Source organism: Crotalus tigris, unplaced genomic scaffold (assembly GCF_016545835.1).
Source record: "Crotalus tigris isolate CLP2741 ecotype Arizona unplaced genomic scaffold, ASM1654583v1 scf7180000021465.51407817327:1047546, whole genome shotgun sequence".
Taxonomy (NCBI): domain Eukaryota; kingdom Metazoa; phylum Chordata; class Lepidosauria; order Squamata; family Viperidae; genus Crotalus; species Crotalus tigris.
This window is the reverse complement of record NW_024098522.1, coordinates 692667-708289: the sequence shown is the minus strand read 5'-3', so window position 1 is coordinate 708289 and position 15623 is coordinate 692667. Positions and strand designations below refer to the sequence as shown.

At 40.6% G+C, this 15623-nt stretch overlaps 1 protein-coding gene across 3 annotated transcripts in view; it reads right to left on the bottom strand.

The window, feature by feature from the left end:
* The window catches only part of CNOT6L (CCR4-NOT transcription complex subunit 6 like), a 52636-nt gene extending 39213 nt beyond the window's left edge, over positions 1-13423 (bottom strand). Inside the window, exon 1 of one of the 3 annotated variants that reach the window (XM_039318700.1) lies at positions 13082-13423. Coding sequence is in view for 2 of the 3 variants with exons in the window: in XM_039318698.1 (XP_039174632.1) it covers positions 12188-12201 (14 nt within the window). In the remaining variant the exon portion in view is untranslated. Of the gene's footprint in view, positions 1-1110; positions 1280-12187; positions 12910-13081 lie in introns of those variants that run through there. The other 2 variants (XM_039318698.1, XM_039318699.1) reach the window with 2 other exon arrangements.
* Between the last annotated feature and the right edge of the window lie 2200 nt (positions 13424-15623).

Genomic DNA, 15623 nt, shown 5'->3' with positions numbered 1-15623 from the left:
CGAGCAGTTTATTCCAAGAAACAAAATGATGTGCACACAAACAAGTCTTCATTCAGTTATTTGCCGTAGTGAAAATCTGTAAAATACACCATTTCAATTTTCCTTCCTCTTTAAAAAAAAAACGATAGGACAAAGAAAATATCAAGAAATGTTAAGTTTACTACACTCTAAAGCCGATGGCAAAGGAACTTATTTATGTGGTAGGATCATATGATACTTTCACACAAGTGTGTAATAATAATTCATTCTACACTGTCATGGATCCACATAGAATTTGGATCAGATCCAAGTAGCCTTCATATAAACAGGTTTTGACTTGCCTTGCAAACTCTTTCTCTAACATCCCAAAATCTCACATTGCCAAACATTTCAGCTATGTTGAGAAAAGCAATGCGTAAGTACATTCAAGCAAGCTTTTAAAGCTATTTCTGAACAAGGAAAGAGCCCTCTATTTTATACCTGCAGTCACAAGACAGAAAGCTCTCATCGTAACAAACTCTTAATACATTTCTTTAATCAAAATTTCTTAAAATATTGCCATTGCTAATCAGGCTACTGGAAGGTATTCTGTCACCTGTGAATAATGCTACCTCTGAGAAAATGTTTTCCATTCCAAGTTCTACCATGCCTCAGAAATTCAGTTTTAGAATTAAGCATAACAGCAATGATTAGACACAAATTTATAATTCAAAACTCCTTTTGACATCCAATCTTAGTCAGAATAAATTTCTATTGCATTATAGAATAAATAATCTCTAAAAACAACAGATACTAAGAAATTCATCTGATGAGCTGAAAACTTAAAAAGTGTACATGACAAAGAAAAATGCTTCAAAGTAAGATGGCCAGCAAACAAATTTAATACACAAAGGATCTTTTTAAAGGATTCTGAAATGGGTGTCTAAATTAAAAAACTTCATACCAATGGCATAATCCATTCTGGCTCCTAAAATTAATCTAGTTTTCCTTTATAAAACTATAAGTATTTTATAAAGATGAGGGAATAGAATACAAAAACCACAAAAGGATTTCAAATATCCATATTATATTGCCTATAATTTTCACTATCTTGAAGCTCCTACACAGCAAAGGATAATTGTCCAAACTAACCTCTGTGCCATACCAACCCAGTTGAAAAGTACCGGTTACTTGAAGATGAAGCTAACAGGAAAGGGTTGCTTCTACTAGAAAAAAGTGGAATCAGAAGTAGAAAAGGCAGGATTTAAAAGCTGCTTCTTGTCCTATCAAACAAAACTCCTCCCTTTAGCCCAATGCACTTTAATTCCTATTAATCTGCATTGAAATAGACCTATCAAAACTTGCAACTTATAGAACTGATGGGAGGAGCGAGCATGCGTCTATGAAATTGTCTCCATCTCAAATTTTGGGCATCTTGGATGTTCTCTTTAGTCTAAATAAGGTGGAGTTGTTGGATCCATCTTCTAGTGATACTTCATAATAAATCCAACCATCTTTTTCAGTCATGGTAGAGGAAATCAAGAAGAAAGGGATATAACTAACGTGTTATTGCCATGGTAGGTCAACATAACAGTTTATAGCACCCAATATAATTTTCTACAGCTCTACTCTTGAAGATCCCCCGATGCTGCAAATGGCTATAAATGCAGGATGGTTGCAAAGCACCCAAAATGCAGTCATGTGTGTGACAGTCAGAACTGGGTCGTAAGTACCTTTTGGAGAGTCCATTATAAATTCAAACGGTAGCTAAGTGACCAGTCATAAGTTAAGGACTATCTGTATTACAGAAAAAATAGTTTGTGAAAAATTTGTTTGATTGTCTATAGGGATTCTTAATCATCCAGTTCATGGTTGTCCCAAAGGTGCTTTTTCAAAAGTCAACTGGACTTTGTTTTTCCTTGAAGACGATTCGCTTCTCATCCAAGAAATTTCAGAACGGAGAAGCTTCTTGGATGTGAAGTGAGACATCTTCAAGGAAAAACAAAGACCAGTTGCCTTTTGAAAAAGTATCTTTGGACTTTTTATTGATTCTTCTATTGCATATTAGATCTAGCTTAAAGCAATTATCTCAAAACAATCTAACTCACATGAGCTCAAAATGAAATGTGCTTCAATAAAACACAAATACTGATCTAAAATCAATGAGGAATGACAGGGACTATAAAAACCCAGATTTCAAACATTGTACAACAGAATACATTTATTCTGCCCATCAGAAATACAATTTTAAGTAAGATTTTAATGTTTTTCCGGATAAAGTTTTTATTTTACAAAATTGCACATTTCTGTCCTTGTGTTCTTTGCTATATAGATTAAAATAAAATCACTTTTACCTAACTTTAAATAAATTATTAATTTTATTCAGGGGGTTTGAGAATTACATAAATTCATTATCACAAAATTGGCTTTTGTTAACTCCAAATAGCAAAAAGTCATGCAACTGATTACAGTATACAGAAATAAAAACGGTATGCATTTAAAGTTTCTTATATCTTATAAGAAGCATTTATAATTAGCTCCCACTCTTACACTTTTAGTATTGTAGTAGAAGCAGGTGCTTCCTTTGTAATAATCCTGAAGTTGTAATGCAACTATGCTATATCTGAAGTGGGAAGTGATGTGATATCTTTATTTAAAGTAAGACTATTCCATTAAAGATATTTCCTGCTAAGAATATAAGAATAACTCTTCTAGATCTGGCAAAGACCCACCCTAGTGTAGGATTTGTGTCTTATGGTGGAAAATCAGATACAGGTAGTCCTCAATGTACAACAGTGACTGTTAGAAGTTATAATGGCACTGAAAAAAAGTGATTTATGACCATTTTTCTGTTATGTCCATTGCAGCATCCCCATGGTCATGTGATTTACATCTGGATGCTTGACAACTGACTCACATTTATGACAGTTGCAGTGTCCAGGGATCATGTGATCACCTTTTGAGATCTTCTGACAAGCAAAGTCAATGGGGAAAACCAGATTCACTTAACTGTGTTACTAATTTAACAACTGCAGTGATTCCTTAACAAATGTGGCCAGAAGTCGTAAAGTGGGACAACACTCACTCAACAAATTTCTCAATTAGCAACATAAATTTTGGGCTCAACTGTGGTCCTAAGCTGAGGACTACTTGCAGTTATGGTGTATACACAATCACTAAAAGGATGCACATTTTTCTCTGCTAACTAGTTTCCTGCATGGGATATTTGGTAGCTGTCTGCACAACCCAGTGAAAACACTGAATTTTGAAGGCCAATATTCCTTGATGGACATCTTCTCCATAGCAGTTGCCATTACCATGTCCGGGGATAACAAATTCCATATCTCTGAACTTCAATTCTCAGAATATCCCAGCCAACCACGTTGTTGGTTTTTAAAACTTCTTCCAATCAGTTTCATTGTATTATTTCTGATCCTAGTGTTTTCACAATAAGAAAAACTGCTGTCTGACCATTTTCTGTATACCAGTGATGGCGAACCTTTTAGAGACCGAGTGCCCAAAAACTGGCCCCGCCCCCACTCAACCCCCCTGCCCCGCCCCGCTCTGCCCAGAGGACCACTCACCACCTCCAGGGCCCGCTGCAGATCGCCCAGGCAGCCCAGCAGCACTATAGCGGCCACACCCTCTGCCCGCGCCCTGCTGCATCAACTGCATGATGGGGTGTGAGGGCAGAGTCTTGCCTACGCTGCCTGGCTGCCATGTCCTTGGCTGCACTGCTCCGTGTGGGCCACCCTCGAGGGCTACTCTCCTTCAGGAGGGCTGCTGGACAGGAGGGGGTCGTGGGAGGAGGCAAGGCTGGGGCAACGGCACGTGTGCCCACGGAGAGGGCTCCGAGTGCCGCCTCTGGCACCTGTGCCATAGGTTCGCCACACTGCTCTATACCATACATGTTTTTATACACTGATCATTTTTTCCCCATTTTTTCAACCTAGATACTCTTAAATATTCTAACCTTTTCTCATATGGAAAGTGTTTGAGCCCCATGATTACTTAAGTTGAACTTTTTGGTACTTTTCCAGCACAAATGTTTTTCAAATGTTGCTACCACAACTAGATAAACAATATTCCAGATGAAGACCTGGCAATTAATTGGTACAAAGGGATATCTGTTGGTAGTTTTCAGTCCTTTTCCTAGTGATTAAATCAAATCATTTTTACATTAAATCTACACTATTGCCTTTGACCAGCCTTTGCAGTAAAAAAGAAAAATAGTTTGACACAATAATTTGTTATTAGGAAAGAAAAAAATAGGACAATAACAATTGAAGTTTGTGCAACTATATGACTTGGTGAAGAAGGCACAGATGATATTTTGACAAGCAATGTCCCAGATTCTCTTTTTACTATTGATTTGGCATTCTCCAGGATAAACTAGTCTAAATATCCAAGACTGCAAAGTTATATAGATGATTATATGTTAAAGTTTTATATATATAAAGTTATATGATGCCAGTGGTTAAAGGCATCTCGGACACCAATCAGCATATATCTTCTTATTGATTATCTTTTGTTCAGAAGCTCAGGGTAGAACACACAGCATCCTTCTTCCTACTTTTCCTCACAATAGCAATCCTGTGAGATACAGTACATTGAACTGATAAAGAACAATTGGCCCAAAGCCACCTAATGATTTTTCGTGGCTAAAAATAGATTGAACCTGAATTTCTTCAATGCCGGTGCAATGTTTTAACTGTTATGTGTAAAGTTAATGGGTTTTCTCCCTTAAAAGTGCATGATGTTATATTTAAACTGAATTGCATTTACTATTTGGCTAATATTCATCCAATTGCAAGAAACTTTTCTAGAGTTTTTTAACATCATTTCTGGTTTTCATCCCAAACTCACTGCTTATTCCAAATCAAGATAGTTTATGAACAAGTTGAAAGTCCCTGGTTTCAATATTGAAACTTGAGAGATTCCAGTTCTTTCTTCCCAATTTGGGGAAACTACCAACATATTCCTTTCTAGTTATTAAACAGTTAGCAATCCATATAATTCTGTATAAGGTATTTGTGCCCTTTTGGAATTTCTATTTTTTTAAATCTTTGCCACTGAATGTTATCAATGTTACTGATAGGCCCCACTAAATGCATAAAGGAAGTCTGAGGAAATAAAAGTTCCAGGTTGCATATTTTACAGTGACACTAACGAAGTGGACTGGGTTCAAAGGAAAACAATCAAGATAATAAGAGGTCAAAAGAAAAAAAAATATGAATGCTAATGGATGGGTTAGGTATATTTAACCTGTAGGAAGACATGATAGTTGTCTGAAAAGCTAGATGTGGAAGGTGGGACAAAACACCTCAGGATTGTTCCAGAAGACAGGATAAGAAATCCAGATTTCAAATTTATCTTGGATGAAGATAAAGGAGGATTTCCTAACAATAAAAGCTATTTTTTAAAAATGAAAGAGTTTGCCTCAGGAGGTAGTGTTTCCATCAATGGAGTGTTTCCATCAATTCAACACAGGCTAAATCTGTTGACAATGCTGGAGTGTGATCTCTTGAGTTGATCAGAGGATTGAGCTAGATAATCTATGCACTTGGTACTTGTTGCATACATTATATAAACATAAATAAAAACACACTGTGAGATATGCCAATGTGAAAAATTTACCGTCCCCCTAGTTCAATCAATTTTATTAAACAAAAAACTTATTTTAATGTATTCATACATCTAGCCCAGGGGTAGGCAACCTTGGCTTTTATGACTCATGGACTTCAACTCCCAGAATTCCTGAGCCAGCTGGCCTACCCCTGATCCATCGATTTGACAAAATTTTACTCTCCTCTTGTAAATCTCTTAAGATTGTAAAGCACTGTTTCCCCAAACCATCTAAAGGTACTGTTTTGAAGCCTCTGTTGGAAAGTAATTCATGCTTTTGACCATGAAATATAAGATCATTTGTGAAGCTCTGAGTCTTCACTGATTTACATTTAGAGACACAGCCTTGAAATGGAGAAGATTTGGGACAACACTGAAACATGAGTGCTACCCTGTCAAAACCACTTAAGAGTGCAAGCATGAAATTATTCAGTAAGGCACAAAGAATCCCAGAACAGCAGCGAGAGCTCTGCGGGGCTCTTTTACCTCAAGCAAAGTCAAGATTCGTGGCCCCATCATCGGAAAAACACTGGGTAAAAATGGTATTCACAAGAGAATAGCAAGAGGGAACCACGTTCACCTAGAAGAGTGATTAGTGTCTCATGTTCACCAAAAAGCCCCTGAATGAACTTTCCAGACTTCTGGCAAAAAGAACGGAGAATCAAGCAATTGAATTTTCCAGATCAAAGTGACCAAAAGTCGAACACTGCATATTTCACAGTAATGACCTCAGATATGAAGAATGGAGGTGATTTACTCAAAAGTCTTCGATGAGAAATTTTGTCAAAGGCTTTTTTGAAAACCCATACATCTGATAATCAACTTCATCCCTCTACCTGCTAGCACCCTTTAAAAAGTATAGAAGATTGGTGAAGCAAGATTGCAGAATCCATGCTGTCCTTCATCCAGGCTAACTAGCAACTCTATGTGCTTATGCCCTAAACAAACGTTAAGCAAACTAACCCTAACTTCTTGGATCTCTTTTAAAATAATTTAGAGAAGCATTTTAAGGGAGGCAAACATGACAAAGTCAATTAGTTTAAACCAGGTTATCTAAGGAACCTATGCAAGATCAGGCTTCTTTTCATCAAGTTGGGGAATATTCACCACCCGAATGCTTCAAATAATTTATTGGCTGCTATTGGGAATTTATAGTGTCATCTATAGATTGAATGAAGCGGTTAAAGAAACAAAAAAAGAATTGCTCTAAACATTATATAGTCCTCAACTTACGACCACAATTGAGCCCAAAATTTCTGTTGCTAAACAAGACAGTTAAGTGAATTTTGGCTCATTTTACAACCTTTCTTGTCACAGTTGCTAAGTGAATCACTGCAGTTGTTAAATTAGTAACATGATTACTAATTGAATCTGGCTTCCCCGTTGACTTTGTTTGTCAGAATGTCGCAAAAGGTGTGATCGTGACCTCAGGACACGGTAACCATCATAAATATGAATCAATTGCCAAGCGTCCAAATTTGATCATGTGATCATGGGGATGCTGCAACAGTCATAAACGTGAAAAATGGTCATAAATCCTTTTTTTCAGTGCCATTGTAACTTCAAACGGTCACTAAACAAACTGCTGTAATTTGAGGACTACTTGTAATGAATATTGCAGGATTGCTTTAAAATACTAATACATAATTTTAACAAAGAAGTCTTTAGGTTGCACTTAAAAACTGAGTATTATGCAATACTGATGCAACAAACTAGTGACTCAGAAGCGTACTTTTTATAACAGATTTACTTTGGAAGGATGTGTTAGAAAATGAATCAAGTAATAATAGACTAAATAATTTCATAGATTTTACGTCACCCTCTATTCCGTGCCATTTTGGTTGAGGAGCTGACTAGTGTCCACTTTTCTTGCTCCAGTAACCAAGGATACCATTCAGTCATTGTTTAATTTTTAGAGAGAGATAATAATGTACTAATGCTACAAGGTTAAGCACAGCAAGTCAGCTAGGCAGTCACATCAAATATAAAAGATCAGGTTTGTAAATTTAGATTAGGGGGTCTTCAAACCTGACCCTTTTATGACTTGTGGATGGACAATTCATCTTCAAAAGCCATTAAAAATTATAAATAAGATGCTAATTCAGACCTAAAATGGAGTATGGGCCAATGAAGCTTTTCTTGTTATGGAAATGTATGTATAAACAAGCTCTAGTTTTCACCTAAATAGGTTTATCATATACATTGCAAGGACACAAGACTTCCTATCTCTGACTTCTCCCTCAGTTGAAGAATACAAAATAGATTATCTACACCACAGGATTAGTTATGACGTACTGTGAGACACCAGACCATTATCTTTAAAACATAAAGTTAAACTCATTTTCCCTAAGAGAAGAAAAACTCACAAAGAGTACAAAACAAATGAGGTGAAATCTAGGATTACTCTTTTGATGCATGTACTATAGTGATTGGAGCAACCTTGAATGATCATGCTAAAAAGGAGAACGGAGTAAACTGAATATTAGACGTACTTTTGAAACTTAACTTGCGCAAATAAGCTGTGGTTATTTAGTAAATATTTATTTCCAAATCAAATAAAAGAATTGAGAAAAAATTAAATTAACGTAAGAAATGCAGTTAATGTGCAGCTTGAATGTCTGTAACCCTTGTTCTATGAAAAACACCAATGGCTCAAAAACATCTGTTGTATATGAATATTCTTAGTATGTCAAAGGATTCAACTGAGAGCAGAAAATCTTGTATAGTGTATACCAAGATCCCATCATCATTATCAGTGATTATTTTAGTGTTTTGCAGTTACTGTAATAAAACTAATCAACCAAAAGTCTCTCACAATTAAACCTATATAGAAATATTAAAGTGAATTGTTATGTATAGGTACTCCTCGACTTACAATCACCACTGAGCCCAAAATTTCTGTTGCTAAGTGAGAATTTGCCCCATTTTATGACCTTTCTTGCCACAGTTGTTAAGAGAATCACTGCAGTTTTTATGTTGGCAACACGGTTGTTAAGTGAATCTGGCTTCCCCGTTGACTTTGCTTGTCAGAAAGTGGCAGAAGGGGATCAGCTGACCTGGGACATTGCAACTGTCAAAAATATGAGTCAGTTGCCAAGAGTCTGAATTTTGATCACATGACCGATCACAGGGGTGCTGCAGTGGTCGCTAAGTGTAAAAAACAGTCATAAGTCACTTTTTTCACTGCCTCTGTAACTTCAAACGATCACCAAACAGTTGTGTCAAGGACTACCTGTATTTTGGACATATAGTTAAAAGTCAGCCATTATTATTCTACTTTAAAAAAAAAACAAGATCAGATTAACACTTTGTTAATTTTACAGAAGATTCCCCCCAAAAAGGCTTTTACAAATCAGTAACTAATGACTTCAGAAAAACAAATTGCCCTTCATTTATTTGACAGTTAGATTCCTATTGGAGGACCAGTTGCTTTTCTTGAATATTGTTTTTAATAAAACCTTTCCTAAATCCACTCCAAATAGCAATCTTTTACAAAGTAAATATGATTGACACAAGCTCATTACGTAAGGCTCATATTATTTGTTTGGCTGAGTAAATGGAGGCAAACTGGAACAAGTGTTGAAATCAAATCAGTTTCACTTGAATTTGTCAAGATCTAGACCAGGGGTCTTCAAACTTGGCCCTTTTATGACTTGTGGACTTCAACTCCCAGAATTCTTCAGCCAGGCATTCTGGGAGCCAGGCAATTGTAGGAGCTGAAGTCCACAAGTCATAAAAGGGCCAGGTTTGAAGACCCCTGGTCTAGACATAATGCTGACAAAAATGATTAGTCCTTAAAAACTATTTAAGGAAAACCTGGCTACTTTTTATGAGCCACATGTGCATTTAGTTGTTTCTGCTATATTATTAGTTCTTATTTACACAAGAAATTTCACTGGGGTTATGGAAAATTTAAAAACAAAACTGAAGTTGAGTAACAGTCAAGACTAATAAGTCAAAACCAACTTAGAGTTCAGAATGTATACTGATTTTTTCTCTCTTGAAAGATCAAGTAACTCAGTGCTATTTTAAATAATTAACTCTATGGAAAAATCAGATAAAAGGGGGAATTCAGGGTATTTACACAAACAACATCTCAAGTCAGTTATAGATACAACAGTCCCTTTTAGACAATATGTTTGACTTACCACCATTTGTTTATTGACCGTTCAAAGTTACAACAGCACTGGAAAAAGTGATTTATGATAGCTTTTCACAATTATGACCGGTCACGTGATCAAAATTGGCCGCTTGGCAACTGGTTCATATTTACAATGGCTACAGTGTCCCAGGGTCATGTGATCACCTTTTGCAACCTTCTGACAAACAAAGTCAATGGGAAAGCCAGATTGACTTAACAACAGTGTTACTAATTTAACAACTGCAGTGATTCACTTAATGACTGTGGCAAGGTCATAAAATGGGGCAAAATTCACTTAACTGTCTCACTTAACAATATAAATGTTGGACTCAATTGTCGTAAGTTGAGGACTACCTGTATGTAAAAATAGATTAGGCAAACAGAATGCTTAGTAAAGTTAAAGCATTTCAAAAGAACTCTTTTTGAAAAATGTGTCATATGTATCTTATTATTAGATAATTTTGCAATTATTAATGCAGAATAATGAAAGATATGAAGTTTATGTATTTCCTTGTTTAAAAATAGGAATAAATTGATTTCCCTCTAAGAATTTAAAACAATATTTAACAAGAACAAACATGTTGCTTCCATGACTCCTAAGTCTGCTGTGCAATTTTTATCTGAAACAAACATAAATGAAATGTGGAATGTCCTTTTCATTTAAAGGACACTAAAAACAGGACACAGATACCTGAAAAATAATACAGCAGCATGGAATATGCTTGATCATTTTAGCTAATTTGGACATTTTAACTACAAAATCCTCTGCTGAGTATGATTGTTCTGGAATCTGGATCATAGCCTGAGAAAAAGCAGGATCAATGTAGGTTTTCATGTTATTTTCCACCTCATTTCTAACTTAGGGCTACAGAAAGCCAGTCTGGTCTAGTGATTAAGACATCAGGTAGAAAGCGGGAAACCACGAGTTCTAAGCCTGCCTTAGGCATGAAAGCCAGCTGGATCACTCTCTCTCAGCCATCTCAGTTCATAGGCTTGTTGTGGAGAAAATAGAAGGAGAAAGAAGTATTATATATGTTCTTTGCCTTGAATTGTTATTAAGTAAAAGATATTGTGTTAAACTTGAAATGTAAGCAGTTGAACTGCCATTCATCAACAAAGCCTAAAGAACACTATTGTAATTTCCCACTAGGATGATTCTGAAAATATTACAGAACATACCTTAGATTGTTTTTGAAATTCTAATTGGACAGTTGACAATACAATAATGAACAATTGAAAGAAAACCATTTAGTGCAAGCAAATGCAAAAGGTTACAATTCATTTTACTTGCTGCTATTAAAAAGAGGTAACAGTAGACATTTAAAAAGGCAAAAGACCAGGGTTTTGGCAAACCCATCAAAAAAACCCCACATTTTTGTTCAATAGTCTATCCTCCATCTGCTTAAATACAGGTAGTCCCTGACTTACAACAGGTTGAGCCCAAAATTTTTATTGCTAAGCAAGACAGTTGTTAAGTGGATATTGCCCCATTTTATGATCTTTCTTACCACAGTTGTTAAGTGAATCACTGCAGTTATTAACATGCTTGTTAAATGTCAGAAGGTTGCAAAAGGTGATAATGTAACCTGGGACTCTGCAACCATCATAAATACTTCTCAGTTGTCAAGTGTCTGAATTTTAAATACTTCTCAGTTGTCAAGTGTCTGAATTTTGTTCACATGACCATGGGGATTCTGCAGTGGTCATTAAGTGTGGGAAATGGTCATAAGTCACTTTTTTCAGTGCCACTGTAACTCTGAATAGCTCCTAAATCAGGGGTAGGCAACCTTGGCTCTTTTATGACTTGTGAACTTCAACTCCCAGAATTCCTGAGCCAGCCATCTGGGAGTTGAAGTCCAGGAGTCATAGAGCCAAGGTTGCCTACCCCTGTGCTAAATGAATGGTTGTAAGTCAAAGACCTGTATTTGCATGCAAGCTTATTCAAATTATTTATTATTTATAAATTTATTATTAAATTTGCCACCATCTCACCACTGGAATGCAACTGTACACAAAATTTAAAAACAACTGGTTGAAATGCTGGTCTTATAAAGGCAAGAAAATAACACATACACACATTATGTACACTTCGTCAAAGAGAAGGGCAGCCAAAATTGACTCTGAACATGTAGAACTGGTTTACCCTGGACAGGTAAGCAATGGTTTGCATATATACACAAAGCAGCTGTCCCATCACCCAGGATTTGTACATCTGGATTAACATTTTAAGATAAATGTTTGCAGTTACCCTTTACACAACTTGCTACAGTTCAGAGGCATTTTGAAGAAAATAAAGGCACCCAAACAGAATTCTTCCTGTGGAATTAACAGGATATTATTCCACACTATTCACAGTTGCATTTTTCCATTGAACACAAACACTCTCAATATTAACTATTAATCTTTAAAGAAGCTTTTTGCAAGGGCCAAAAGGCAGGCTATAAAGTGTATATAAATAAATACCTGGCACACCACATTGTAATGGCTATATTACATGTTGCTCATAACCAAGTCTCAAAAGAGGTGGGCATTGTTTCCTTCTACAGCTTTGGTTGAAAACATGTCACGTGTGACGAATGTCATGCAATGTGAAGCAACCGTCCAGACCTGGATCCCTTGTAAGGAAACATCCTTTAACAACATCCTTGCAACACAACCCCAAGAGCTGTATTCTAAAGTTTCCCCCAGGCATCTATTTGAAATAAGTTAGGTCCTGTTTTTCCATCCAGTTATGCTGGAGGCTCGCAAGTGGCAACTGAAAAAAACAAAAAAAACCCACATTGTAGAACAAAAGTGAGATTTAGTGAGACTGGGAGCTAGCTTTCCAAGCAACTTCTGGGGCGCATGTGCACTGCGAGTTAACTTTTACGGGTGAGTAATACGTAGTAAAGCAAAAAAAACAAAAAAACACCCAACCCAAAAGCGTCTCGTCTTCTCTCCCGAACGAAACGCGCCTCTTCCAGACGTCCACCCGAAGTACCGAAAAAGGGGAGAGTGACGGAACAAAACCACAAACGCAACCACGAAAAGGCACGACGCAGGAAGTTCTAAAGAGGATACACGCCAACACACACACAGAGAGACAGACACGTGCGCGCGGGCGTACACATAAACGCCTGCGTAAGACCTCCGCTGACACGCAAGCTCCCCGCGTGTTCAGCCCGCGTATTCCCACGCCCGCGTGCAAAACACGCGCCAGCTCCCCGCCGCTGCCCTCCCGGGTTCCCCTCCAGCAGGCGCCGCCGACGAGGTCGGAGACGCGCCGACCTCGACTAAGCAAGGCCGCCCGGGTGGCCGACCAGCACGCCCTCACCCGGCCTCGTCGCCCAGCAGGCCCGGCGCCCGCCTGGCGCTCACCTGCATCCAGCCCGCGGGGCGTCTGTCGACGGGGCTGAGGCGACTGCTCAGGCGGCGGCGGGGCTGAAGGCGAGCAAGACATGCAGGAGGCAGCGGCCGGGCCGGGGCGAGCGCAGGGCGGGCTCGAGGAAGCCACGGGCCTGACGCGGCGGGGGCCAAGCGGGCAGGCGGACACCCTCCCGGGCCGTCTTTCCCTCCTCTTCCTCCTCAGGCCTCGCCAGCGGCGGCAGCGGCGGCGGCAGCGCGGGGATTACTGCCGGAGGAGGGGCCTGACCTGCCGCGGCGTGAAAAAGAAGGAGGAGGTCTCCAGCCGCCGCCGTCTCCTCCTCCTCCTCGCCCTCCTCCTGCGGCGGCGCCTCGCCTTCCCGCCTCGCGCGCGCGGGCCCGCGCATTCCCCCCACCCATCCCGCGCCTCGCCTCGCGCAGCCGCCCCCACCCCCGGAAGCCTTTCTTTCTCCCCCCACCTCCACGCGGGAGGGGGAAAGGGAGGGTCCTACCCAGAGGGGAGGCGAGGACGCGCGGGTAATAGGAGGGGAGGGTGCGCACGCGCGCGCGTCCCTCTTGGAACAGTCTCGCGCGGGGGGCGCGCGCGGGGGGGGTGGACGGGTTCGCGCGCGCGGGCACTTGTCCGGCCCGTTCTACGGGGCGGGGGTGTCTGACAATTCGACATGGCCAACTCACTATGGCCAACTCACCATGGCCCACTGGCCGCGCCAACTCACTATGGCCAACTTGCCATGGCCCACTGGCCGCGGCCAACTCACTATGGCCAACTTGCCACGGCCCACTGGCTACAGCCAACTCACTATGGCCAACTCTCTATGGCCCACTGGCCACAGCCAACTCACTATGGCCAACTCACTATGGCCAATTCACCATGGCCCACTGGCCACGGCAAACTCACTATGGCCAACTTACCATGGCCCACTGGCCGCGGCCAACTCACCATGGCCAACTCACTATGGCCAATTCACCATGGCCCACTGGCCACGGCCAACTCACTATGGCCAACTCGCCATAGTCAACTTGCCATGGCCAACTCGCCACAGCCAACTTGCCATGGCTCACTGGCCACGGCCAACTCACTATGGCCATCTCGCCTCCAAGGTCCCTTCCAACTTTATTATTATTATTATAAGGCTGATGTGGAAGCATTTTTATGCATATCTGGCTTGAAGGCTGGAATATCCCCTTCCAAACTTCGTTCACCCATGCTTTTTCCCTTGCGCCTTATTACAATTTCCCAACTCTGGGAATTTCCAAAAGTGTAGACCTCACCTCCCAGAATTCCACAACGTGCATGACCATTGATGAGAATTCTGGGAGTTGAAATCCAGACTCTGGAAATTCCCAAGGTTGGGAACCATTGCCTTATTAGGTGTTTCCTTACTCTTCCTTCATCCACAAGCATTTTATTTAAGGCCTTGACTTTTACATGGCTTTTCACATTACCTATCGAATTGTTCCTCCTCTCCATGAGATCAGAACTGGAGAATCTTTGTTGATGTTGAGAAACAGAGATAAGCTTTGAGTGTGACCTGGAAGGTATGCAAGAGCCAAAACTAATTGGGGGAGGCTGTTTTTGATACTCCCTTTTCTCTGCCTAAGTAGTGCAATGCAGGAAAGAGGCAGACAGACGGCTCTTAACAGAGAATTTACTTGTCACACTGGGGTTTTGAAGGAATTTGAGCAGATAGCCAATTTTTATTTTAGAAGCCCCCCCCCCCCAAACTTACAGAAACAGAAAACTGATAGCAGAAAAGGAACAAGTGGTCCATCAAGCCTGCGCTTTTGAAGGTTTTTTTTCTTCTCTTTTTAATTATTTTAAATTATTTTAATTATTATTTTACCATTATTTCTCATTTTTTATTTATTTATTTTTGTCGGGTGACAGACGTGTTTATCCCAAGCACGTATAAATTATTTCAGTAAATATCCTATACAGGTATAGGATGAGCTTACACCAGTGGTGACGAACCCATGGCATGCATGACAGAGGCGGCACTCACAGCACTCTCTGTGGGCATGCGCCATGCCCCGAAGATGGCAACCATCCCTCTTCAACCAGCCACCCGCTAACTCGCCAAGGTCCCATGTGGCCGGATGCATCCCAGCACGGCTGGTTTCCCTCCCCCCCCGCCCCTCCTGGCCTCACATGCTTTCCTTTTCCCAGGCACAACCCACTGCATCGCTTTCTCAGCTGTCGGCCAGCCCTCCAGCTCAGAGGCGGCTTCTCTGAACTGCTGGTGGCGGGCTGCAGAGCCCCACAGTGCGCTAGTCGAGGGGCCAGCAGTCTGTGGCTGCTGACGGACACTGTCAGCCCCCATGCGCTTGCTGGCCTCTGTGTGTGGGGAGGGGCGATGGTGTCAGGCAGCAGCCGCCTCGGCCCCTGCCTCGCCTTGCCCTGCGACAATGGCACCCCTGCCCTGCCTCGCCTTACCCCGCAGGATGAGCCTCCTGCCCACTGTCCCACCTGCCAGAGACCCCCTGGATCTTCCCCAACCCTGCCTGGCCCCCACAGGCGTCCCTCCCGAACAACATC